This window comes from Pagrus major, chromosome 1, assembly GCF_040436345.1.
Source record: "Pagrus major chromosome 1, Pma_NU_1.0".
Lineage (NCBI taxonomy): Eukaryota > Metazoa > Chordata > Actinopteri > Spariformes > Sparidae > Pagrus > Pagrus major.
The window spans coordinates 26,295,514-26,320,551 of record NC_133215.1 but is presented as its reverse complement, the minus strand read 5'-3'; the positions used below and the strand labels follow the sequence as shown (position 1 = coordinate 26,320,551).

The window sequence follows — 25,038 nt, the reverse complement described above, 5'->3', positions numbered from 1 at the left end:
CGACGTCACTTGTATTACAACAGTCATTAGTCTGGTTCATTGTAAAATTTGCTTGTAAACATTTCTATTCGAGAAAATAATGTAATTTACCTTCTGAACCATCATTTTGATCTTTGGTCTAAACAAAATCATTATGACCAGCTTTAGTTTTGACTTGACGCCATATCCCATGGCTATGATTGCTCAAATTTGAAAATGAATAAATAGATAAATAAATAAATAAACGAGAAAAGTAATTGTGTATTTGAGAGTGACAGCAAGCTTAGTGAGTTGCCAACCTCCTGCTGCTAACTATCAACACAATTAACATTTGAGACATGTTGTTTTAGAGGCTATTCTTAACAACATCAATTACATGTTCGATTCCCGCCCACACAAACCCAGAGCAAACCACCTGTAATCACATTTACATGTGAATAAGTATTTTAAGTACTAATTGATGAATCATGCTCATCACATCAACGGTAACCTTTCAGCTCAAGTACTGTAAGACATTATGTGGCAAGTGAGGGCTGTAACTCACTCTAACAAATCATCTCACCCAGTCATCAATCCAACGCCGTCGTTTCTCTTTCTATGAGACTATGATTGAGGTAAAAAACATGTCAGTCAAGTGGCCATCAAGGCTCGTTATGTGCTCCTCTGTAAAAGGCTTCCTCCACGGATGAAGACTTGATGTTAATCACCTGGGATTTGACTGTCACTCAGTATATCTGTGTACAGACTGACTGTTAGGTCCACCGCGTGACACATGATAAAGATAATCACAATGACAACAGCTGAAGCCCCCATTAACATGATCCTATAGAGGAGGAAATGAAGGCAGCTTGAGGGGAGAATGAGTAGATTATATAGAAAGCAGGAAATGTATCAATCTTGAAGCCCCTATGTGTAGGACAGAGAGAGCATCTGGCATTACTTGTATTGAATACCACTGAGGGCGCTAAAGGCAGACATTTTTAATCCCTACAGGCTTTCATTACCAACTCCCTCACACATGACTTAAGTAGTTTAAAAATAGTTTCCCATTTTCTGTCATGCTTATTGTGCATTTAAAGTCACAACAGAGAGTACACACTGTTTCTAATAACAGTAGTATCAACAACATACAGGTGATATATAATATTTGACAGATCGCAAGTTTATTTTTAATCTAAAAACACGTTGCATCAATGTTGGGACTGAAGTTAATGCTTGATGCTAGAAAACAATAACAAACAATCTCGCCATGATGTCCCTTTAACGGAGGATTCCTGGTAGTTTTAAACCTGGGCCCTGTATGCACATGTTTTGGTGTCTGAGGCCTGTGTCTACATAGTGTTTATTTCAGGCAGAAAAGTGCTGGCAGTGCACCCAGGAGCGCTGGGATGAAGTGCTTTTGTGTTGTTGCTTTTGATTGATATCTGTTAAAACTATGGTAACAGAGGGCTGACCACACAGGTAGTAACAGGCTTACAATATGTAGGACAGCACTCACAGGCAACATTCAGTGTACAGACAATCTGCTCCTGAAAATGGCTTTCTGTCTCTGTTTCTGGCAATTTCTGTAAGATAGAGTTACGTCCACTAAAAGTGCTTGTTTTTGCTACTCGCAGGCTGAGGTTGGTAAGTATGAGTCATTAAGGGTCTGTGTCCAAGATGGATACAACCCTCTTTGCATTTCTGTGATTGCTCAAATTTGTAAAATAAATAGATAAATACATTTAAAACAATGCAGCGAAAAAGTAATTGTGTATTTGAGAGTGACAGCATGCGTAAACAGTGAGTTGTGTTATTTGTGTTCCTTCCATGCTGCAATACAGTAAAAAAAAAAAAACAAGTCTAATTAAAACCTCCTGCTGCTAATTATCAACACAATTAACACATGAGACATGTTGTTTTGGAGGCAATTCTCATGTTGCCAACATCAATTACATGCTAGATCCCCACCCACACAAACCCAGAGCAAACCACCTGTAATCACATTTACATGTGAATCAGTATTTTAAGTACTAATTGATGAATCATACTCATCACATCAACTGTAACCTTTCAGCTTAAATAAGACATGTTGTGTTAACTGAGGGCTGTAACTCTCTCCAACACCCTGTTCCATCATTTCACCCGGCCATCAGTCCAATTCCCTTGTTTCTCTTTAAGACTATGATTGATGTTTTGTTTTGGAATCGATTCATTAGATCGTCTCAGCAGGCACGTCTGCCTGGCTGCAGCATCAGCCTTTGGGGCAAGTGTCAAAGTTACGTCCACTAAAAGTGCTTGTTTTTGCTACTCGCAGGTTGCAGTTGTTATTCTAAATGTTGGACAACAAGCGTTTTGTGTTATCTCCACAAGAAATGATTCCTGCAGAGATAAATAATAACTGTTTTTAAACCAGAAGCACAAGTCTCTCTCTGACATCTTAAAAAGAGGTGAGTTGTTCCAAGAAGGCGATGGTGGAAATGTGAGTCAGGGAGTTGGAGAGAGGAGTTTGGTGTTTACCTCGGCGGAACTGCCAGCAAAGATTTATTTCCAAAATCATAGCTGACTATTCAACTGATTTTGGCAACTGTAAGACCTGTAACTGTGACAACATACCCTGCAATAATCGAGGAGAAATGACGAAATAAACACAAACTGAGCAAGTCAATATCAGGCAGGATTGATGCTCCACTCCTGAAATGCCCCCGGCGGGATATGAAGCTGCGTGCAGGACTGTTAGTAACAAAAACAAGCACTTTTAATGACGTAACTTTGACCTAAAGGATTACAGCACAGCCATTGCAGCCATGTTGCGACCGTCAGCTGAGGCGATCTACTGGACCGATTCCAAACGTTTGGTAAGTATGAATCATTTACACACCAAAATATGTAAATATAAGGCCAGGGTTTAAAATACTGGAATTGCACTTTAATAGCTAATCCTGAGCTACTGTATAAATTCTCAAATATCCATTTTTCTGAGCACTGTTAGGACTTAGGACAGCTACTAAATGGACCGTGATATTGTTTGATGTTGTTTCCAATGTCAAGAATGATTTCCATCTCAACTTTGAAGCCAACATGGACAAAAAGTCGTTAAAGTGCTCAGAAAAATAGAAATTTGAACATCTACAATTCTGGCCAAACTCCAACTACTCATAAAGATTGTGTGACACAACTGAAAGTTCCAGAATAGCTTTTTAATGGACCTGGTGGTGAGATCGTTTTGCCTATGAATAGCTCAACAGTCGCTCAAAAGGCAGAAATCCTTGACATGTGTAGTTACTTCAAAATCAATCGCTTTTAGTTTTGCAGAAGTTAAAAAGCAAGTGGGAAAAAGTCCATGGAGACCTTTCCATGGACTCCATGCCATTATAGAAAAAAGATGTGTTTCTATAATGGCGCCAGTTTGTCCACGCTCACCTGGCCGAGATCTGACAAAAGTTGCGTAGTGTAGCTTGAAAATCGATTTTCTCCTGCGTATGATCAAAGTAAAAATAGCTCAATACAAAGCTTTTCTCTTTTTTTGCTCCACTGGCAAGGTCGCAGCAAAAGGAGCACTAGATGAGTCGTTGTGTGAGCTCGGTTCGCTTGACCTTTAGCTCCGTTTTTTTATTTTTATAACAAACAAGCTTGGACAAGCACACAAACATGCAGGCACGAGCACACTATAAAATGCGGGAAAGGCTGGACACGCATTGAATAGCTCCTCTCCACGTGCGACACAGATACTTTTATAACTGTGATTGTGCTGCTTGAGGCCGTGTGATGACTTGTGGTGACAGACAGAGAGAAAGAGAGTGAAATATGTGTGAGAGAGACATGATGGAGTGACGCTGGGTTACACAACAGGCTGGGACAATTAACTGATGCAGTGACTATTTGTCACATGAATTGGAGCATTAGCAGTGGGAAAACACCGTGCAAACACACACACACACACACACACACACACACACACACAAGAAAAGCTCACATAGGAGTATGTACCTCTCCATTTACTCCTCCTTTTATGCTTTCATGTTGTTTTATGTTGCTTTATCATCCTCCTTTCTCTGCGTTATCCTCCCAATTCGAAGCTTTGTCAACCTTCCAACCCACACTGAGCAGCTTTTTGTGCTATTTGCTGTCCTTTCTTCATTTCCTGCTATCCACATCTCCACCCTGATTTCTCATTCATACAGGGCAGCTCTCTCTGTCACTGAAAGAGTCATCATGATAAAGTGAAGAGATACTGTGTGAAGAGAAGGTCAGAGGAGGGCAGAACAAAGTGTGCAGCTGACAGAGAAGAGACAAAAGTTGGAAATATGCTCCCGTTATCCCCCGGGCCCCATTCTCCTCTCCTCCTCTTTTATGTAGTGCAAGAGACAGTAAACACCCTTATTTATATGCATCTGTAATCGATGACGAGTCCACTTCCCTGCCAATCAATAACAAGCCAATCACTTGTCCCCTGGCAAGCCAATCAGTTCAATTTTGATCTGATCCGCTGCATGAGATGTATCGTTTCCCCAAGTTTCATCACAGCCATCAGCGGCCTCGGAGGTAATGGCTGGTTAGAAAGGGAACAATCAGTGAAGCACCACCTGGATCACTCAGTCAAATGACAGACTATCAGACACACTACCAGAAACACATGACAGACAGCACTAACAGCAGTGGTGTAAAAATATTCTGATCCTTTAAAGAGGTCATATTATGCTTTTTGGGTTTTTGCCTTTTTTGTCCATGTTAAAGCTCTGCAAGGTGAAAAAGCCTAAAGTCCACGCCAAAGGGAGTTACTCTCCCACAGAAAACACTGCTCCTGCACTGCCTGAAAAGCCTGGTTTGGAGTCAAGCATTTACTTTAAGTAACAGGCATTATATAAATATATATTTTTATATATTTATTATAAAATATATACACTCCAGTCAGTCAGCAGCAGACATAAAGTTGCTACTGCTGTAGCGGTGTTATTTTAGATCACACTACCTTGCGTGGCATGACCCGCCCTACTCCACCTCTGAATGGCTACATCCTGCCTGTTACTTAATGTGCATGTGCAACTCTCACCAAAGATTGAAGAGGTGAGATGTCTCACTCTGTAGCTAAAACAGAGCGTTCAAGACACAGTGATAAAAGGGATGCTGCAGCAATGTGCCATGTGAGAAAAATAATGTAATAATAAATAATAATAACCTATTCTACTAGGACCCCCAAATACAAGTGTGAACCTGAAAATGAGCATAATATGACCTCTTTAAGTAAAGTAAGTATAGAGTAAAGTAAAAGTACCAATGATACTAAACTGTGGAAATACTCCTAGTAAAGGTCCTGCATTCAAAACTGTAAGTGTGCCTAAACCAAAGCAAAGCACAGGCACGGCGTTGTGATGAGAGAAATAGAAATTCAACCGAAACGGACATAAAGTTCAACATAAAGAAAAATTGAGCTTTAACTTATCTGTGGTTTTGCAGAGATGTACCTAGCCTTTATTCTGGTGATTGGGTTGAGCAAACAACACACAAAAGAGAAATAGAAGTTAGATTGGAAAGCAGGTTGGAGAAATGTAGGCCTAGTACTGCCCACACGTTCCTGGCTTGCTAGCATGTTAACCAATAGCTTGCCAGGTACAGTAGTTCCCCAACTAGCCCTGCAAGTAGTCCTTACGTCACTCAGCTTTTACTACCACCTGTTTCGTTAGGATGCACAGATAAAATTTGCTGTGCCACTTTCTGGTGCAACCAGACCCTTAAACATGGGGGAAAAAAACAAAAAAAACAAAACACATTCATTTGGTTGCTGTAAAATAGGTTAAGAGCTTTGACATTAAACAACCAGAAGTAGTGACACCCAATCCTTTATGCAGAGACTTCATGTCAACTCTAATCACAGTGACAGTTAGTTATTTTGGCATTTGCACTCTTATACTATTAGAGCAATCTTTGCTGTCTAGACGAGAGTGGACCTGAATGTGATTTAGCATGTTTGCGTGTGATTGTGTGTGTGTGTGTGTGTGTGTGTGTGTGACTGTGTGTGTGACTGTGTTTGGGTGTGAGTGTGTGTGTGTGTGTTCAGGCAAAATCATGTCTTTGTTTGTCTAAAAGCTGAAGACCCCCCGGCCAGATTATGAGACTTTGGGGCCGGACAGCGAGGTCTGCTGCGGAAACAAAAAGAGGAGCAGGGGTGTTGAAATATGAAAGGCCACGCTGTCGGCGGTCTGCATTCATCGCGGCACCAGCGTCTCTCTCCTTCTCTCCCCCCGCCTCCTCTCAACACTCTTGGCTGGTCCTTTCTCATCTCTTCACAGCTCTTCTTAGCAATTTGTACTCAGCATCAAGCCGGTGCTCCTTTGCTCCTCTTTCTCGGCCTCCTTGTCTGCAAAACCAGGGTACCAATGAAACAGTTTATTTACAATAATGATGATAAGAAGTTTATTTAGTTCAGCATACTGATAATAAAGCTGCCAATAACAATAGCCATTGTGTAAATGAAAAAGAAACAGATTATGCTCATTTCTCAAAGGTGCACGATGTAGTTTTGGGGAAGCAATTTAAATCAGAAGAGAAACTCTCTTTGTTTTCATGACTGAATAAACTTAATAAACAAACTGACCCTAAAGGACAACACAATTTCATACTGTTTGACTTTGTTTATATATACCCTGCCACCTTTCTAGCTTCAAACAGTGTTCTGGGACCTTATTTTCCTCTGAGAACAGCTTGTTTATTCAGTTATGGAAAAAAACAATATGTCTGAGTTTGTATTATAACTTCATTGATATTGTAAATATAAAAATTCTGAGTTTAAATTTCTTCTCCAACACTACATACAGTAGTGTCCCTTTAAGCTTTTTCAGGGCAGCAACAATGTTGTGTCTTGTGAAATGAGGTTCGTTTTCTGAAAATAAAAACAGACTTTTTAAAAATGGTTAGATATGTTACAAAAAATAGAACTCTTACTAAGACTTTTAATTACACATGACAGCTCATCAGAGCTTTGCCAATGGAAAACAGCTGAGAGTAGAGCTTATTTAACGATCTAAGACTTAAAGGCTCCACACAGCAGAAGTACACTGCAAGGATGATAATTCTCAATACAAGCAACACCTTTTACATAAGACATAGTCATTCAATCCATTATTGACCCATTTTTTTTCCAAACATATGGTTATATTTTGCGTTGCTGTCTTTGTTTTCCAGCCTTCTAGTTTATTCACTTAGTTTTTTCTGTACAGTATGGATATTACATTTGTAAATTTGCTTTATGTAACAATAACAAAGTATAATGTATTGTATTGTAGATGAATGAGAAAAATATGAATATGAAATGAATATATAGAGAAATATTTTTGATTGTTTGATTTATATATTAAAACTGTGTTTTTATGCTCGCTGCTTCAGGACACTTTTCTTCAGGCAGTATCATGCCTGAAGTGTGGTTGTGCTTAGATCCATAATGACGACCATACTCAGTGTTTTACTTTAGTATCTACTGACACTCAGAGGAAATGGACACAAGAACATCTAATGGATGACAGGGATCTCCAAGCTCCCAAGAAGTGTGGTGAACTTCATGTGTGTGTAATGTTACAGCAGCAGGGATTACAACACTGAGTCCATGACTGTCCTCTCATCTCATGATCAGCAGCAGCCTGTTATCTAAACATGTACACAACAGCTGCATCCAGAGCAGGTCATAAGAGTGACATGTAGTCATGTGACATGTTCTGTGATGAAGGTACAAGGGCTGCACTGTATGTATACATAATATTCAAAGAGAGAAATACATTTAGAAACATTTTTTTTAAAGGGGCAATATGTAAGAAGATGTTTTAGTTGAAAACATTCAAAAAGCAACAGAATGTGAATAAATAGCAGTTTTGACATAATGATGTTTATGGATTATGTTGCAGAGATATCTAAGTTAGCATGCTAACCAGCTAGCCCAGGCCCATCCCGGTCGAAGCCAGCAGTTTAGAGCCAGGCTGTCACCATGGGCTGATATCCAAAGAAATGCAGTAAATCTTCAGTTATTACTGAAGTTCTCCATATTAGTTTGAAGTCATTTAGTTTTCAACATGGTGTGAAATCCATGTTCAAGACTTGATTTTGCTTTGGCTTGTCACCTTGCCCCTACTCACCCTGAGGAGATGGGTGAGGGGTGGAGGGTTTGTGTTAGGGAGTGGGTAAGTGTAGGCTGGGGTTCAGGGCTCAGTTTAGGAGGGTTGTGGGTACAGGGAGGGGAGGGGAAGACAGGAGTGGGTGAGGTAGGTAGGGGGTAGGAGGCAGGTTGGGGTTTCAGGGGGAAGGATGCTGATGTCTTCCCTGAGTCCACCCAGCGACCAGGTTCCTCCTCTGATCACTGTAGATTTCAGTTTTCACCCCAGTTTTCCTTCCTCTCTATCTTTCTTTTCTTTCTCCTCACTTGTCTTCATCTCCTCCTCCTGGACCTTTATTTTGGAGGTGTTGGTGTTGGAGATGAGGCTCTCCTCCAGAGCATCACACCTGCTCTTCCACTGCTCTTCACTCCTGTTCAGCTGGATTTCCATCTTGGAAAGCTGGTCCATGGTGTCGACTTGAGCACTGCTTGTGGCCCACCTTTTTCTAATTTCTCTTTCAAGTAGTCTGTCTGTTTCTTTTAGCTCCTCTTGGAGCTGGCTCACCCCCAGCTGCCTGCTTGTCACCAACAGCTCCTGCTCCTTTAGATTGATTACAAGCTCTTGAAAAGAGAAAAACAGTATTTGTTTTTCTTTACATAAAATCGCTGATTCTGAAGCAGTCCAAGCAGCAACAGGGACACAGCTTTTTCTCACTATAATGAGCAACAAAGGACCTCTGTATTGAATCATTTGTTGACAAACCTTGAAAATAGTTTTCCTCCTGACTTTACAGGGCTGCAGGTTTTTTGTTCTCTGCCTGGTATCTAATTGTGTGTACTCTGTACCCCAGCTGTTCTCAAACCCTGATTAAACAGCTGGAATATGAATAAAAAACACCTGGGCTGACTGCTGGACTGTGAAGCACGCGTTGCGGGATCAGCTAACTTAGTTTGTCTTTCTTCAAGCTCATTTGAAGGACAACACGCATATCATCAGGGTGCTCTGGTGTGGTTTGTGTCCCTCTGAGCTCTTGTGCCATCTGGAAGATTCAGATCATTTCAAAACATGGTTGAGATTTTTCTAGTCAGCCTTGTAGTGTCCTACCATTTGTCACTTCAAAAGATTTAAAACAATTTTTTTACTGTTTGAGGATGAACACTGTTTCAGTTGTGTTTTCCACGGCCATATCTTAGGTCTGATTCTCTTTGCTGTAAATCAAACACAGTAGAAATAATCTCTTTCTTTCAACAGTAGCTACCGTTAGTTTGGAAATGGAGTCCCTTGACTTCAACTTAAAGTTGAGATGAGTTGCTAAACATAACTGGCCATAGCAAATGAATAGCACGGAAAATAACATAAAATAGCATGAGTCTTAAGTTACGATAGTCCTAAACCTACTAAAAAATAGGCTCAATGGAAAAAAAGGACACATCGTCCAGCAGCAAGAGTGAGGCTACATCTTATCAGTACATTCCCAGAATTCACACTGGCTTCTACTTTTCTCTTGTAGAGTTTTCTTATTTTGTTGAAACAGAATCTGGGTGTCCTCTCATGCGCACAGAGCAGCAAATAACCCACTATCAGTCTGTGGAGATAAAAACAAATGCAGAGAAAGTACTGTACAGAAAGCAGCTGATTCTGAGGAGACACAGGATGGACGTCTACGACATGCAACATGTGAATGCTGAATAAAACACCACAGTGAGATGTAATCAGCCCATACATGTTAAGAGTATATGTTTAAGATTTTTCCTTTTCAGCCCGAGTCAGCAGCGTCTCTGTTACGTCGTTTCCCCTCAAATCCATTAAAACTAAAGTAATGAGCCATTCTGAGAATGTCACGGGTAGAAGGTATAGATATTTGTGTTGAAATGTAGGGAGTAAAAGTAAAAAGTTGTAAAATAAATACTCAAGTGAAGCATACATGAAATATCTATTTAAATACAGTAACAAAGTATTTGTACTTCCCACCTCTGAGTGGGTGGTGGTGGTGTTTCACTGAAGTGGAGTTAATATAAAGATGTTTCTAGTATTCTGCTCCTCTCTGTGTAATTGGGGTGGCCATCATTTTAATGAAGTCCCCCTCAGCACAATCACAACCTTAATAATGTGGTTAAATTAAAGCCTCTCTCACGGTGTCAATCCATCTCAACACTATTGTTTTTGTAAAGGTAGAATTTGTTCCCTACACGTGTACACAATGAAGTGGCTGTTAAGTGTGTTTCTGGAAGAGAAAACACTATTCTTCTGACATAAATAACCTTTAATTGAAGCACAAGTTATTGCCTTAGTGGCACATCAACCACGGTCATTGACTGATATTGATTGACTTTCTTTTCTAGAAGTGCTTTTTGTCCCCGTTTAAAAGCTCTTTGTCTGCGATTTCTGCCGCAGCGATTCACACATTATACCTGACCTTATCCACACGAGCCATCCCATGAGCTGCAAATGAAATTTATTAAAAATAGTCTTTCTCATGTTTTACACAATTAGAACAGAGGTCCTCAATCCTGTTACTCCAGACTCACAGTGCTTCTGAGTATCCTGCTTCTGCTTTGTTTGTCAAAGCACTTTTGTAAACCCTGTTTTTAAAGGTGCTATATAAATAAAGTTATTATTATTATTATTATTATTATTATTATTATTATTATTATTATTATTATTATTATTATTCTCTCTGTTAGCAACGCAGGGTGCATTCAGCTCCACGTTAGCGCCTTGTCTTCACTTGCCGTCTCAGTCTTTTCCAGCTGGTATAATCTATGTATGACAAAATGTGTGTCTTGAGCAAGAGAGCAAAGATGAGGGATCGAACGTCAGTCACAGCCAATAAAACAAAGTGTTGCCATAACGATGTTCCATCAGCTTGATTGGATGAAAGCATGGATCTGAGCAAGTGCCAGTGTGGAGTCGACCATGTCAGCACAAACTGAAGAACTTCCTTCCCCCTTGAGCTCTTTAATCTTCCAGAGAAGCGCTCCTCCATCTTTGATGATAATGAATTAGTGCTGATGTTCCTTCATCTGTCCCTAATTAAGATAATAAAAGGGCAGCAGGCCTTTCTGTTGTTTGACTACATCCTGCCCACAGCGCAGCAAAGAAAGCAGAAGGTTATCATGAACATACAGGCAGTGGTGGACTCAGCACACAGAAAGTCGTGACAATTATTATAGTGAAGAGAAGGCACTTAATCACATTTGCATTTATTTTTTTTTTACATGGGAGCAACAGGAGCAGACCCCCCCCTGAGTACACCAGTGCATACAGGTGGTTCATTGCAATACTGCTCACTGAGGGATAAACTTGATATACATAATTTCTTTTCAACATTTTCCTCTAAAATGTTGTTACATTTTGTCTAAGTCTCCATTTATTACTGAACAGTCAAAGCAACGAGCAGAATGAGCAGCAGCAAGTGGTGCTGTGAGTGATTGAAGGCCTTTTAATGCTCTGCAGATTTCTCCTTTTTCATGAAAGGAATTCCTGCAGACAAAAAATGATCTTTATTTCTATTTGATATTCTCTCTAACAAGATGCTAAAATGAAACATCAGACAGAGACAAAGCAGTAAAACACATCCTGTACAGCAGTGTATGCCAGACAGATTTACATCAAATTTCTACTTTTTAGCCACCACAATTTACTTTTTAGAGGAACGACATCAACAAGAAACATTTTACACTAAACTAAATGGAAACCAGGACTGAGATCTACTGGCTTGAAATAAAAAAGTGCAAAATTGCTCATATCTGGTCTTTCAGCGGACACAAAGAAATAACTGCTCTCTGCTCGTGACAAGTGCTTTGTTACTCAGCTAAAAGTAGATCTCTGATTGACACTTCACACAGAGGAACCTATCAATTTGGCTTATTCCACAATGTCCACAATGATTGATCTTTTTTCTGTAGACTGTCTGTGAATACAAAGATCATGTTTTATTTATAGTAACAACAATTGTCACCATACTTGAGGTGTATCATGGGCCAAAAAAAAAAAAAGTTTTACAAACAGAGATGGTACAGCGTTCTCATAGGAATGAATGGACTTTGGGTTGAGTCGCATACGCAGACAGTCAGTCATTTATATTGGCATACATAGACTTTCTAGAATAAAAGGCACAAAAATGTGTTGAAATAAAATCACTACATAAAAAACTTTATTATAGTTTTATTTCTTATACTTTTCTGCTGTACTTTGGTGTATTACAGGTGCAACGTGTAAGAATGTTGGTTGAAAACAGTTTCATGTTTGGACGTCCATAACTTTAGAAGTATCTACCGAATTTAGCATGCTAACCAACCAGCCCTGCCCGCCCCAGTCCAAATCTCGTGTGCTGGCTATGTAAACACAAACAGCCCTCTGGCCCCTGAGCTCCCAGTCTGGACCGCTAGCTGCATAGGTATCTGAGCTGACTAGCTAACGGCAGCTACAATTAGCAGCAGTTAGCGGTTACTCTGGTGATATGCTGCTCCCTGTTTGTTTTGAGTAAGAATTTGGCAGGTTGACAATTCTTACATATGGCACCTTTAATAGTGAAACTAAACTAACTTATTGAAAAGTTTTTATAACCTTGAACTGATCCATCATAACATCACGACAGATTTTCACTAAAAAGTAGTCTTGTATTTTCAGTTACTTCCAGCTTTATTTTTAGAACCTGCTTTATACTGCTAAATTGGACTGTCTTAGCCTGGCTGAGACTTCAGACACACTTTGAGAGGTAGTGTCAGACCATTAGAGCCGCTGCTGCTGTAACCGCAGAGGTGAGAAGTCCAGGTGTGAGAAGACATTCAGTTAGGCGAGTGAGACAAAAACATAAGTGTTATATATTTGAAAGCCAACCGCGTCAATGGTGCAGTGTGGACTCATTAAAATTGAATGACCAGTGTTCACACACAGGTAAGAGAGTTCATAAAAGTTCGAGTCATTATTGGCTGAATTAAAAAAAAAAAACTTTTTTGAGCTCACTGCTCTGTGGAGATAACAGGGACAAAGGTTGCAACCTTGAAGATGATGATGGAAATACACAGAACCTGAGTTTTTGTCATTTGAGATACAAACATTTCACCTTAAAATAAATGTCAAGACAAGTGTAGTTATATAACCCAATGTCACGCACAATGTCTCAAAGGACTTTGCCCACAACAGCAACGTTGAATGAAGTAGAACACAATGGACATTCAGTGTCAGCCAAAGCTTTTGAAAAGAAAGAAGAAAAAGTCCCCAGAAAACCTTAAAGCTGCAGCTTTTTCAGTATTGATCATACAAAAAAACAACTGTGTGGGCTGTGAAAGGAGTAGCTGGAAGCAATGAACTCACGGAATATAATGTTCTGACGCCGTAGGTCCACTCACTTCTGCACATTAAAGTGTGTTGGGGAGTAATACTGCAAAGGCTTTTGTGGCTCCTAAGAAAGCTGCTTGTAATCTGATAAATCGCGACAGTGATGTCACTCAGTGGCTAAGTTGCATTGTGGGTAATGTGGGTGCAAGGTTTTTAAAAAATTTGATCATTTGATTTTTAAACTGTCCATAAAAAGTCCAATAGTTTTAGGAGTGCAGTGTTGGACAGTTTTTCAAAACCTGGCACCTACATTACCCACAATGCAACTTAGCCACTGAGTGACATCACCGGAGGCAATTTATCAGATTACATGCAGCTTCCTCTGGAGCCACAAAAGGCTTTATGTTACTTTTTTCATGTATGCAGTAGAACTCCCCAAGACCTGTCAACACACATTAATGTGTACAATTGGTGGAGTTACCCTTTAAGTGTCTTATAATTCATTTTTCTGGTTTTACAGCCCTCAGCTTTACTGTTTTGGTTCAGTCTCAGCTCTCACTTATTTGTTTTCAGCTGAAACATGATGAACAGACTGAACGCTACCTGCCCAACACCAAACAGCAGACTGAATAAGTTAGCAACTATGTTGTACGATTTTCCCTTCAGAGGTGCTGGAGAGCATTAGAGCTCAAAAGAGTGTGTATACTGGGCTCACATTCATCAGGTAGCTAGAAAAATGACAACAAAGGAATGCTAATGTTGCTCCATGTCAGCTAACTCCACCTTTGCAAACAGCATCGTAACTTTATGATAATAAGGACAATAAACCTTATAGTACTTTTCAAAACTACAATGTGCTTTATATGGTTGAACTATTTAAGCTAATCAGTAAAATCATTTCTAAAACTGGATAACCAATGAAAAGAAGCTAAAACAGGAGTGACATGAGCTGCTTTTTGTCATGGCTGAAGGCGTGAGATAGTGTTTTGTCTCAACCCTGAATATGGTGAATTACAATAATCTAACTGAGATGATATGAAAGCGTGAATGACTGTCTCGAGATCAGGCCAAGAGAGACGATACATGATTGTTTAGATGCTCCTCACGATTGAACTACTTTTCTAACTATGTTTTCAAATGAAAAGTCACTATCTTATATTACACCCTGCTGGCTGCAGGTTTGACATTTGTAGACAAAATGCTTCAAAAAAACAAAACAAAACAAAAAAAAACTACGGAGGATGAAAAAGAATGATTTCAGATTTGTTTTCAGTTATCTCCAGAAAGTGATTTATTTCTGTGTTTATCAGAGGCAAACAGAGAGGGCAAAGGGTGAAAAATTGACATTTTTATCTGTGATGGAACAAAAAAGATCCACTGCTGACAACGTCAGTGTGGTTTGGTTCTTGACAAATTGGCAAGTTAGATGTTAAACAGAATAAAAGAGCTGTGGACAGGCCACGGCAGGAAACTCAAACATATTCTCAAACATCCCTCGTTCTGCTGTACACATCTGCTCTTCATGCCCCAGTCTCTGAATGTTATGCACTCATAAATGACTCAACAATGTTTTCAATATATTGCATGTGTCCTCTCTTTACCTCTTTTGCATCTTGAAATCTCTCCTTTTGTCTTTCATCTCTCCTGTGAGCTTAAGGTGGGACACCTGCCACAGCACCATGTGTGAATGTATATATGAATTTAAATCAACATGTGTTTCCATGTTCTCATGTCTGTTACATGTGTGAATGACGTATGTAAAAATACAGATTGCAGTGTGTGAAAATATTAAAATAATGATATACAGGCATATAATCTACATAAACCTGCAACAGCTCCAGTTCGTGTTGCAATGTTCAATGTCAATAATCATTTTAATGCCTCGTTACTGACATCTTTGTTGCCCTCACTCCGCTACTCTGGAATAAAAATATCTACAGTATCTAAACACACACATTCAACAAGAACTACACATCCATCAATTTTATAAAGCGCTATGTATTAGTTGGTATGCTGTTATCCTTTCCTCCAGAACACGCGTGGAAGAAAAAAATGGAACACCTGTCTTTTCTTGTCCATTAGTTTCGAGTTGTAGTTAGGATTTCTTCTTGAGATAATACATGAGGTCAGATATAGGATAGGACACAGCAATGAGTTTAGGAATTATTTTGGAATAGGAAGGTAGGATTTAGGATCATTGATACTTAAGATAGGACAAGCACTGAGGACATTTTTCTTTTATGAGGGCCAGGGTTTCTAGATATTCCTGGCTGACTGCTGACCAGTAGGTCTGTACAGCATTTCATAAAACTGAATAAGTGCAGTCCTGGTGTCAAGCAAAACTTGACTGAACTGAATTAAGAACACAACACAAAGTGATGGAAGTTACAACATGCACACGAGCTGTAATGAGGATTAGGCCACTGAAATAGCAGAACCACATAGACGGCCTCACATCACAGGCAGTTTGACCTCCAGTGAAGAGGGTTTGACACTCTGACGTGGCTGACAACCTGAGCTGTAGTTCTCTGCAGAGGAGCCTGGATGCTGTTGATCAAGTCAACTGAGCCCTCTGCTGGTGCTGTCATACTGTTACACTGCACTATTTATAAAAGTCCTGTCGGATACCTGCTTTGACTTTGTGAATACCGCCAACATGGAGCATTTATTATGTCATTTTGCACTTCTATATAGACAATAAATTTAAACCTACTCTTTAAAGGAAAATGGACCATATAACCCTGATCTGATGTGTGAGTCTGGTGATATTGTGTATTCACATGCAATTTCAAGGTATTTGGACATGGAACACTAAAAAGTTTCTTTAAAACAAGTTGAATATGAAATGTTTCAATTGATATCCTTGTCCTTTTTCTTGTCTTTTTTTCTTTAATCTTTTTTCTTGGTGGCTATCGTCTTTTATAATGTACCTACATGTAACTACTGCTTGTCTTACCTATAAACGGGGCACTCCCACTGAATACGCAGCATTTTATGGCTTGAATCTAGTAATCTAATACTATAACACAAACGACAGTAAATACAGAAAACAATATAACACTGTCTCGTAAGACTTGTTAATGTGGTGAGACACTACAGAGAAAAGTAATGGTGATTTCTCTTGACTATAAACACTAAATGTAATATGACTAAAAGTAGCAAATACATGTTGAAATAAGAGATCTGAAACTCTACAAACACAGTGTGATCCACACCTATGACGACAAGCCTTTTCACAAAGTTGCTCCACCTTTACTTGGACACAGTTCATGGCACTCCGCCTTGTTTTGTCAAACATCAGAGGACGAAGCTGTGCCAGGTTCTCACCTTTATCAAGGTAAGTAGCATTATATCTGTCCTCAGTTTAGGCAGAATGAAACATACACAGGCTTAGACTACAAATTAATATAACATGGCAGCAGAACCTGAAAGTATAATTGTTTGGAGCAGAAGTCTTACGTGTAGCTGAGGTTTTAAGCAGCTAAACTCTGAGTCAGTCCGCTCTTAAGATTCAGGAAAGGGTCCTCTGTCATTGTATTCTGGTCTGAATGTCAGGTAATCCTTTGCTCTATACAGACTGACAGCCATTTGTGTTGAATGCAAATCAAATATGTATGTTACAACTCAGCTCGCTAGGGAAAAGGAAGAAACATAAAACCAGATGGTAAGGTTGAAATATAAATAATTTATTCGCCAAAGTTTAAACCAAATGAGAATAATACAAGAGGGCGCTGAAAGGCTGGTGGATGCTGCTCAAATCAACAAATAAATATAACAAAAAGGGACTCCGAACTAAACATGGTTCTCAGTTAAATTATCATCGTCATCATCATTATGTATTTGGACAGCGTCATGGCAAAGTAGTACGTGATTCACAGAACAGGTTGGACAAGCCTCCCTCACATCCACAGATGTTTTTCATTCTTTTGTTCATTACCTTTTTTTCTCAGTAAGTCAACTGTATCAGCCCGCATTCTCCGACTGCACGGTGGCCAAGAGAGCTCAGTGCATGCAGCTTAAGATAACTTGCAAATGAAAACAAAAACATCTTCACAACCTGTAGGCAGCAATTAGAGAGATTAAAGAAAGTACTGCAAAGTACGGAAGACAAAAGCTAACAGAGAAACATCAGAAGCTAAACTAAACACAACTGAAAAAACAACAAATACTTTATTAGTGATGATTGAAAATGTTTTTTTGTTAGTTTTGACATTAAGAATCGGCATGAAAGTTAATTCTTGACCTTTGAAAGAGTAGTTACAAAAACAAAGTCCACCTGCCAGCTCTTTTTTACAGCTTTCAATCGCATGAAAACTCATCAATGTTAAGCCTAACCCTAATGAAGATAAGATACTAGAAATTAATTAATGCATTATAGAGTATATATTAATATCATTAAAGTGACAAAAATGTTTGGTGAAACTTTAATAATGAAATAATAGCTAAGCTAGTTAAAAGTGCACTATGTAGTTTTGGAGGAGAAATTCAAAGTCAGAGTTTAATATTTACAATATTAATGAGGTAATAATACAAACTCAGAAATATCTATCTTTTCCATAACTGAATAAACAAGCTGTTCTCAGAGGAAAATAAAGTCCCAGAATACTGTTTGAAGCTAGAAAGGTGGCAGGGTCCGCCACATATAAACAAAGTAAAACACTTGTGTTGTCCTTTAAGGTCAGTTTGAATATTTAGTTTTTTCACTCATGAAAACAAAGAGAGTTTTTTTATTTAGTTTGTTTAGGCATAAACAATCAGTCAATGAAGATCTTTGTGTTCTGATTAAAATTTCGTCCCTTGTATATGTTTGCAGTGCTGACAGAAATAAAGTGCTTATAAATGTCTTATAATCTAACAGCAAATGTGTTTAAGATGCTATTTGTAAGACTTTCATAGACTGAACACACAATAATGTTAATAAGAACTAGAAGAGTATAAGGGCCTTATTTCCTATCAACAAATGATTATTAATATAAAGCCTTACCAGGTGTGTTCTGTTTATGGCTCAGCATTTCTCTATTCACGTGTTGTTCTGTGTTTGCAATGCATTTTCTTATGCTGTATGTACAGTGGGTGATGTTTTCTTCATTTGCTTGTGATTTGTGTTTTTGCTTGTGTTTTCTTTAAAAGTGTAGTGAACTGGTTGCTCTCAGCCCCTGTAGATTTGGCTATGGCCAAGCCCTCACCTCACACACACGCACACCCAAATTTTCTCACACATTTCACAACACAGTCTTTACAGTCATAAGTTTGACAAACACTTAGCAGGATTTAATCAGCCAGCACTCCTGTACAGAATGATAACCCCTGTTTGTAGTAGTTGTTGAAAGGTGTGGTAAAGGAAATTGCTGATAACAAATAATACAATAGAACACATTGATAAGGCCAGGTTTAAAGTCGCATGAGGAAATCTGGCAAATATCTATCATTTCACTGCTCCCGGATTGATCAGCAATTGAAAAGATGACTGATAGTGATGGATGGATAGGGCCATCAGGCCATGTTTTAAGGTCAAACAACATATTTGATAACCTGTTAGCTAATGTTAGACAGCACATTAGCTAATCTCCGCACATTTGGACACATTTATTCAAACCTGGAAGTGAAATGCACCTGATGTAATCGGACTGTAATGTAAGCCTGGAAGTGGTTGATTGCTAATATAAGCTAACGGGTTATCAAATATGTTGCTTTATGTGTAAATATGGCCTGATGTCCCTCTGGATTTTCACTATCCATCATCTTTTCAGTTGCTGATCAATCAGGAAGTGGTGAAATGGTAACAATTAGTCAGATTCCCTACATTTATACAATTTGCAATCTGGAACACAGCAGCTTAATTATCCCAGACTGTGAGGTTCACACCCTGAGTGTGACATCAGAAGAAAGTGGCGTTGGAGGCGGAGCATGAAGCCAAAAAACCAACACCCCTTATAGTCTCTTCCGTCTAAAATCTAAAGATGCAATGTTGCCAAGCCTGCTTGCAAGTGTTGTAACAACCTGCCACTCATTTCCTTGAAATTCCCTACAAGTTGATGAGCAAGTTTTTCGCTTGAGAAAAGGGACAGTGCCTAAGTAGAGACTGGCAACTCCTGGTTTTAGTCCATCCCACAATGTAGCCACTACAACTGATGTTCAACAATTTCACTTTCCTTCATTCAGAGAGATCAGAAGAAGTGGTTTTTGGATTCCAAAAGTGACTTACAAACTTTTTTTTCTTGCTCTTTTAGCAGATATCATGGAAAAGTTTCAGGAACCTCCTCCTCCAGGAATGGCAGCACCGCCATACCCCGGTCCCCCTGTGGGAGTCTACCAAGCTCAGCCTTACATCCAGCCTGGTAAGACAACAGGGACCTTTACCTGTGTCCTTTTACATGCAAGTTTTTCTCTGTAAAAACTCTGTCTCTGTCTTTTACTGTCATGTTGTTCTTATTCCTTGAGTTATTCCTTTCATTTTCGTCCACGAGACCTTATGGTAGCTTGTTTATCATTCTGTTCTTCAAGCCTTTCTCAAGATAAATGTCTCCTTCTTATATCCAGCTGTCCAGCCTGTATACCAGTACTCCGCACAGCAACCTCAGGTCGTTCAAACTGGTGAGCATCTCTCTTCAATTGTTTGTCGCAAGTTGAAATAATTTGGAATTTGCATAATATAGCAAAAGATGCAAGTCAGAGAGCTTCGAGTTCAATGACAGGTAGATGAGGTGGTGTATTTCAGTTGTCAGTGGGTGTTACAGGCTGCTGGGTGTCTTCCTCACAGTGAATCAGGTGGTGATGGTGCAGCCGATGCCGAGAGATGCTCCGGGACAGATGACGTGTCCTAGCTGCCAAAACACTATTGTCACTAAAACTGAGTACAAAAGTGGTCTGCTCACCTGGGTCATCTGTGGCTCACTAGGAATCCTCCTGTGAGTAGAAATCCCAACACACACACACACACACACACACACACACACACACACACAAGCCCGCCTATATAAACACTGAAACAGTGTAAAACATGACTTAGGAATTCGGTGTCATCAACTGACCACTTCTTTTTAACATAACATAAAAAGTTAATTCAACTGAAAATCACTTCAGAACTTAAAAAGCTTTTACATTTTAAATAAGCTGAATGAATATACCACTGAGAGTTCTCCTGCCTCATTATATTACATTTACAAAGAAACATGAAACCAATATTGTCAGACTTCCCAGCATGCATTGTTTTAAAACTCTCCAGAGATCTCCCTTGTTGTAGTCAATAATGGAAACTTGCTGTGTGTCTTAACATTGGGATGAGTCATCGTTGTTTCTTTTTATAGAAATGTGAATCACAATGAGTAGTAGTGTGGAATTCATACAAATACTACCTTTGGGCTAAGGCAGCAAATGGGAATGGCTAATGAAGCTAACTACCAAACGGCAGCTACATGTAGTAACAGTTAGCGGTTACCTTATCAACAAAGTTACCAGTATCCGTCCTTCAGGAAACTCCATAAATCATCTCAATACTGTAACTGGCCCATGTCATTCTCGGATGCTGTGTACAGCCCCTGTCAAGAGGCGTTCATTGGGAGGCTGTTGGTTACCAATAGTTCGAAGTTACTTCAGCAACAATTAAAACTATTTCTCCCGAGTTGAGGCAGAGCAGCTGGATGCCATCAGAGTGAAAACCAGAACATATTTTCTCCATAAAACATGATGAAGTTCACCCAAATAGTGAATAAAGCTGTGTTTTTGTACACTTATCTACAAGGCCCAGCCTCAAGAAACACTCCATTCACATTTCAGAGGCAGCAGGGGAACTGACTGGAGCCAGTTAAAATTATTTACAATGTATACATAGATGTGCACATGATGCAATATTATTTTGACTTAATTCTGTTATTCCACACCAGGATTTGGCCTTGCTGTTTGATCCCGTTTTGTGTGGATTCTTGCAAGGATGTGGAACATTCCTGCCCGGTCTGTAACAACGTCCTGCATATCCATAAGCGCATGTGAAATGTCACTGCAGTGCACACTCCGCTGCATTATCAACAAAAGGTAGTCAGTTCAACCATGACTAAATAAACATCAGTACCGGAGCCAAGCCTCTTCATGCAAACAAACGTCATCATAAACCCTGTGCTCACTAAAAAGGCATATAGCCTCTGCATTACTCTCTATTGTACACACTGTATGTGTATATAGAAAATTACAAAACAGCTGTGATGTCTTCTTTTCTTTCTTCTGTTGATTTCAAATGTGCAATCTTGTTGTAAATGTGGAAATGTAAAACTCATGATCATATCTTTTCTTGGCTTGACCTGTGTGATGTCTCAATATAACTTATATATATAAATTATCATATTTTCATGACACACTTACATAAAGAAGAATAAGAAGAGCTGTTCCTTAGCTATCACATGATAATCGATGTAGGTCATTGTGTTTACACTTCTTTTATCACAATAATACCAACTCACTGCTTGTACCAGAGTTAATGTATGATTTAGTTTGGTCTTTTTTGTGATGAGTTTAATTTTGTCTTAGACTTCGCCTTCCACTTGGCAACTAAGACAGAAAAAACTGTACCCATCGACATTTCTGTAATGGAAATTGAATGTTTCAAAATGTTAACATGCTCTGATACAGTAGGTGATGGTAGGGCTGAGTGCAATTTCACCAATAAACACAAGCAAGGGGAAGGGTGTCATATTTTATTTTGCAGCAGGACCAGACTGTGTTCGACTAGCGGTGTTGCGGTTAGTCCTCATTAAACAATCTTTTGTGAAAACAACAGCACAGGAAGTGGCCAAGGAAAACAAGTTTTAAATACCCCATTTTTGTATTATCCATTTGAATTATCTGCCAAAGTAAAATGCTTCTAACTGCTGGTCGTCTACTTGGATACAGACAACAATGTCCCATTTTATGTGAGCTCTGTCTGGAGCTTGGTGTAGTTCTCCCAGCAGAAAGCAGGTGGAGCTGACAGACTGTGAGATGCAGCCCTTCATCACACATCACCCCTTCCACTTGTCACTTCCTGTTTTATATGAAGTGCACTGTCTCATACCTGGGCTGAATCCAAGTATCCATCCTCTGAACTTGCGACTGAGACCTCTCGGTCTTCAGTGGTGCGTACTGTGATGTGTTCACTGTCATCAAGTCAAGTCTGCGAGGGCCTGAGACTGCAAGGCTAATATACAGTAAGTGCCGTTAGACAGGCCTGAAAACTACATTAATAAAATGCATTTTGATTACCTCTACAGCCTGTACTCCTTCATATTTCCGTATCATGATGTGATTGAATATTATTTCTGGCCTACATGCTTCAAGTAACATTTTGATAAAGTAATTGTAATTAAATCAGTGAGGTCAGTAGAAGTCTGCACCTGAAGGGAGTCTGCAGAAAGTCTGCTTGAGGGCCCTTGTGTACTGGATAAGTTGTTGGTATGGACATCCCGCAGCACTCGCGGACTTCCCGCAAACTCCATGAGTCTAGCGGTGAAGTCCAGACATTTGGATGCAGCCTTGCTCTCCACTGGCAGTGAAAAAAGACCCTTGCACCACCCTTAAAGGACTTCTACCAACTGCACAAACACAAGCCTCTGATGATAAAGCAAACACACCGAGATGACTTAATAACTGATGCCCTTGAGCAAGGCACTCGATCTTACATGTCCTGTGCTGCCTCATGGCCGACATGAAGAAACTACACATCTGCAGAGAAACGACATGTCGACCCAGCCCAACAGGCCTGCCTTTGTGAACTTCCCTTGTGCCCTCTGTGTGATCTGTGTGGGGAGTTCTGAGGAGACCTGTGGTGGGATAAAGCTCGGATTATGGGATGGGCCATATTTACCACGGCCCTATTAGACTGTGACCATAGTAACCACTGGATTAGGCAGATTAGAACTGATGACCTGAGTTAGTCAGCACTTCTCTGCCCTGTTGTCTCCCCCCTCTGTCTTCTACTGTCTCTGTGAGATGACGCAAAGCAGGACAAAACCGCATACAGATACACACACTACACATCAAACTCCAGCTGAACCTGAGAAGTTTCAACATTTTTGGACACTCGTAACTAATGTATTAATACTCAAGGCAGACAGGGACATTAGAGAGTAATGTCTGCTAGCAGCCATTCAGTTTCTCTCTCAAGGCGACTCAAAAAGTCGGCTCAGAACCAGATCTATTAAAAAAACTTGGACCCTGTGAGCCCCATCTGAATTATTGGGAGGTCTGTGATGGGTAACGGTGTAAATGATAACCAGGGCTTCAACTAATAGTTTTTTTCATTTAGAGCACGACCGATATATATCAGTATGCTGTATGTGTCTATGTTGTCTGATATGCACCGATATGAAAATATTGTTAGTTTTTCTTTCAATAGAACATAATACAGATTTTTGGATCATTGCAAAAATATCAGTATTGACATCGGCCCTGAAAATCAAGTATCAGTCATGACCTATTTTCATTACTACTTCATCTGAAGCTTGATTTCTGAGAGTTAACCCCTTTGCACACATGCATTTGTTTTTGTCTAAAAATGAATAAGACCTCAATCATGTACACACTGACTCCAAAACTTTTGTTTTCTGTCAAAAGCATTTAGAGGTATTGTTTCACCTACAGCGTCTCCCCTGAAAGGAATCTCAAGATGTAAACACTGCCTGGCAGTCTGGCAGCTCAACAATACACCTATACACACGGCTGGATCCGGGATCTCCGACACAGCCTCGAAAATGATAGCCTGTAGGCTGTCAGCTCTGACAGAAAAGTGTGATAAAAAAGACTAATCACAGGACAACTATTGACTATGATCCTGTCTGAGTGTCTGTGGATCCAGGTGAAACTCGCACTTTCCTGATGGCACAAGTTGGATTAATGATGTGATGTGTGTGTGGTTTGTGTGTGCATGTCTGATTTGTGGGTCCTACATACCGCCAGCCACTGTTTCGACAAATCAATTGATTAATGGAAATTGGTGGCCTTCTTTCTAATGTGTGGTTCCAGTATAGTTAGCAGCGTATCACACTGGACCACTGACATCCTGAAATACACCTGGAAGCAGTCGGGATAATTCCGCAGCTCCTTTGTCAGCCGGTGCTCTTGTCTTGTTTAAAGGATTGGATAGACCAAGTATTTTATTTTTAAATTCTTTTTCTCTGTTCAAGAAATGAGAGGAGCAAAAAATCATCTTTAGTGCTTGACAACTCCATTTTGTATGATATTGTATATTTTCACGACAAATAGAATAACTAATGTTTCGGACTTAGTGTGCAAGGTTTCTGTGCATAACGTTTTTTTTATTGGATGACGTACATGACGGATTACAAAACGCATCTGAAAAAACCTGACTGAAAATTGATTGTACGCTACGTGTTTAGGAAGCAGCTGGTTAGCTTAACACAAAGACAGGAAATAGGGGGAGACAGCAAGTTAACTAGCTAGCTAACTTAGTAAAGTCTCCAGTGGCTGTCCAGCACATAACCACAAGGCTTTAACAAACAAAGTAAACTGTGTTCATTAGAGAGCTTTAGAGGTGCCGCTAGGCAGAATCTTTCCACTGGAGAGAGGCAGGCTACCTGTGTCCCCCTGTTTGCAGTCTATAATTGCATAGAAAAATAGCTGCAATCAACAAATCAATTAAAGAAGTGTGTGCCATCTAGTGGTGTGATTGCAGATTGCAAACACAAAAAATACCACTCGCCTCATGCTCACCTACGGTGGCCACTAAAAA

General features: G+C 39.7%; 1 protein-coding gene across 1 annotated transcript; it reads left to right on the top strand.

Annotated features, from left to right (window-relative positions):
• Window positions 1-19,560: 19,560 nt before the first annotated feature.
• LOC141005765 (LITAF domain-containing protein-like) lies at window positions 19,561-21,311 on the top strand. The gene is made up of 4 exons (XM_073477782.1): window positions 19,561-19,660; window positions 19,863-19,916; window positions 20,083-20,230; window positions 21,206-21,311. Exons 1-4 carry the CDS (start codon window positions 19,561-19,563, stop codon window positions 21,309-21,311), a joined length of 408 nt encoding a protein of 135 aa, XP_073333883.1.
• The last annotated feature ends 3,727 nt before the right edge of the window (window positions 21,312-25,038 follow it).

Bases quoted from the DNA above. Each gene is read 5' to 3' on its own strand.
- LOC141005765 (XM_073477782.1), top strand. From the start codon at position 19,561: ATGGAAAAGTTTCAGGAACCTCCTCCTCCAGGAATGGCAGCACCGCCA. The intron at 19,917-20,082 runs GTGAGCATCTCT...TCTTCCTCACAG, and splicing joins ACCTCAGGTCGTTCAAACTG to TGAATCAGGTGGTGATGGTG. The intron at 20,231-21,205 runs GTGAGTAGAAAT...ATTCCACACCAG, and splicing joins GGCTCACTAGGAATCCTCCT to GATTTGGCCTTGCTGTTTGA.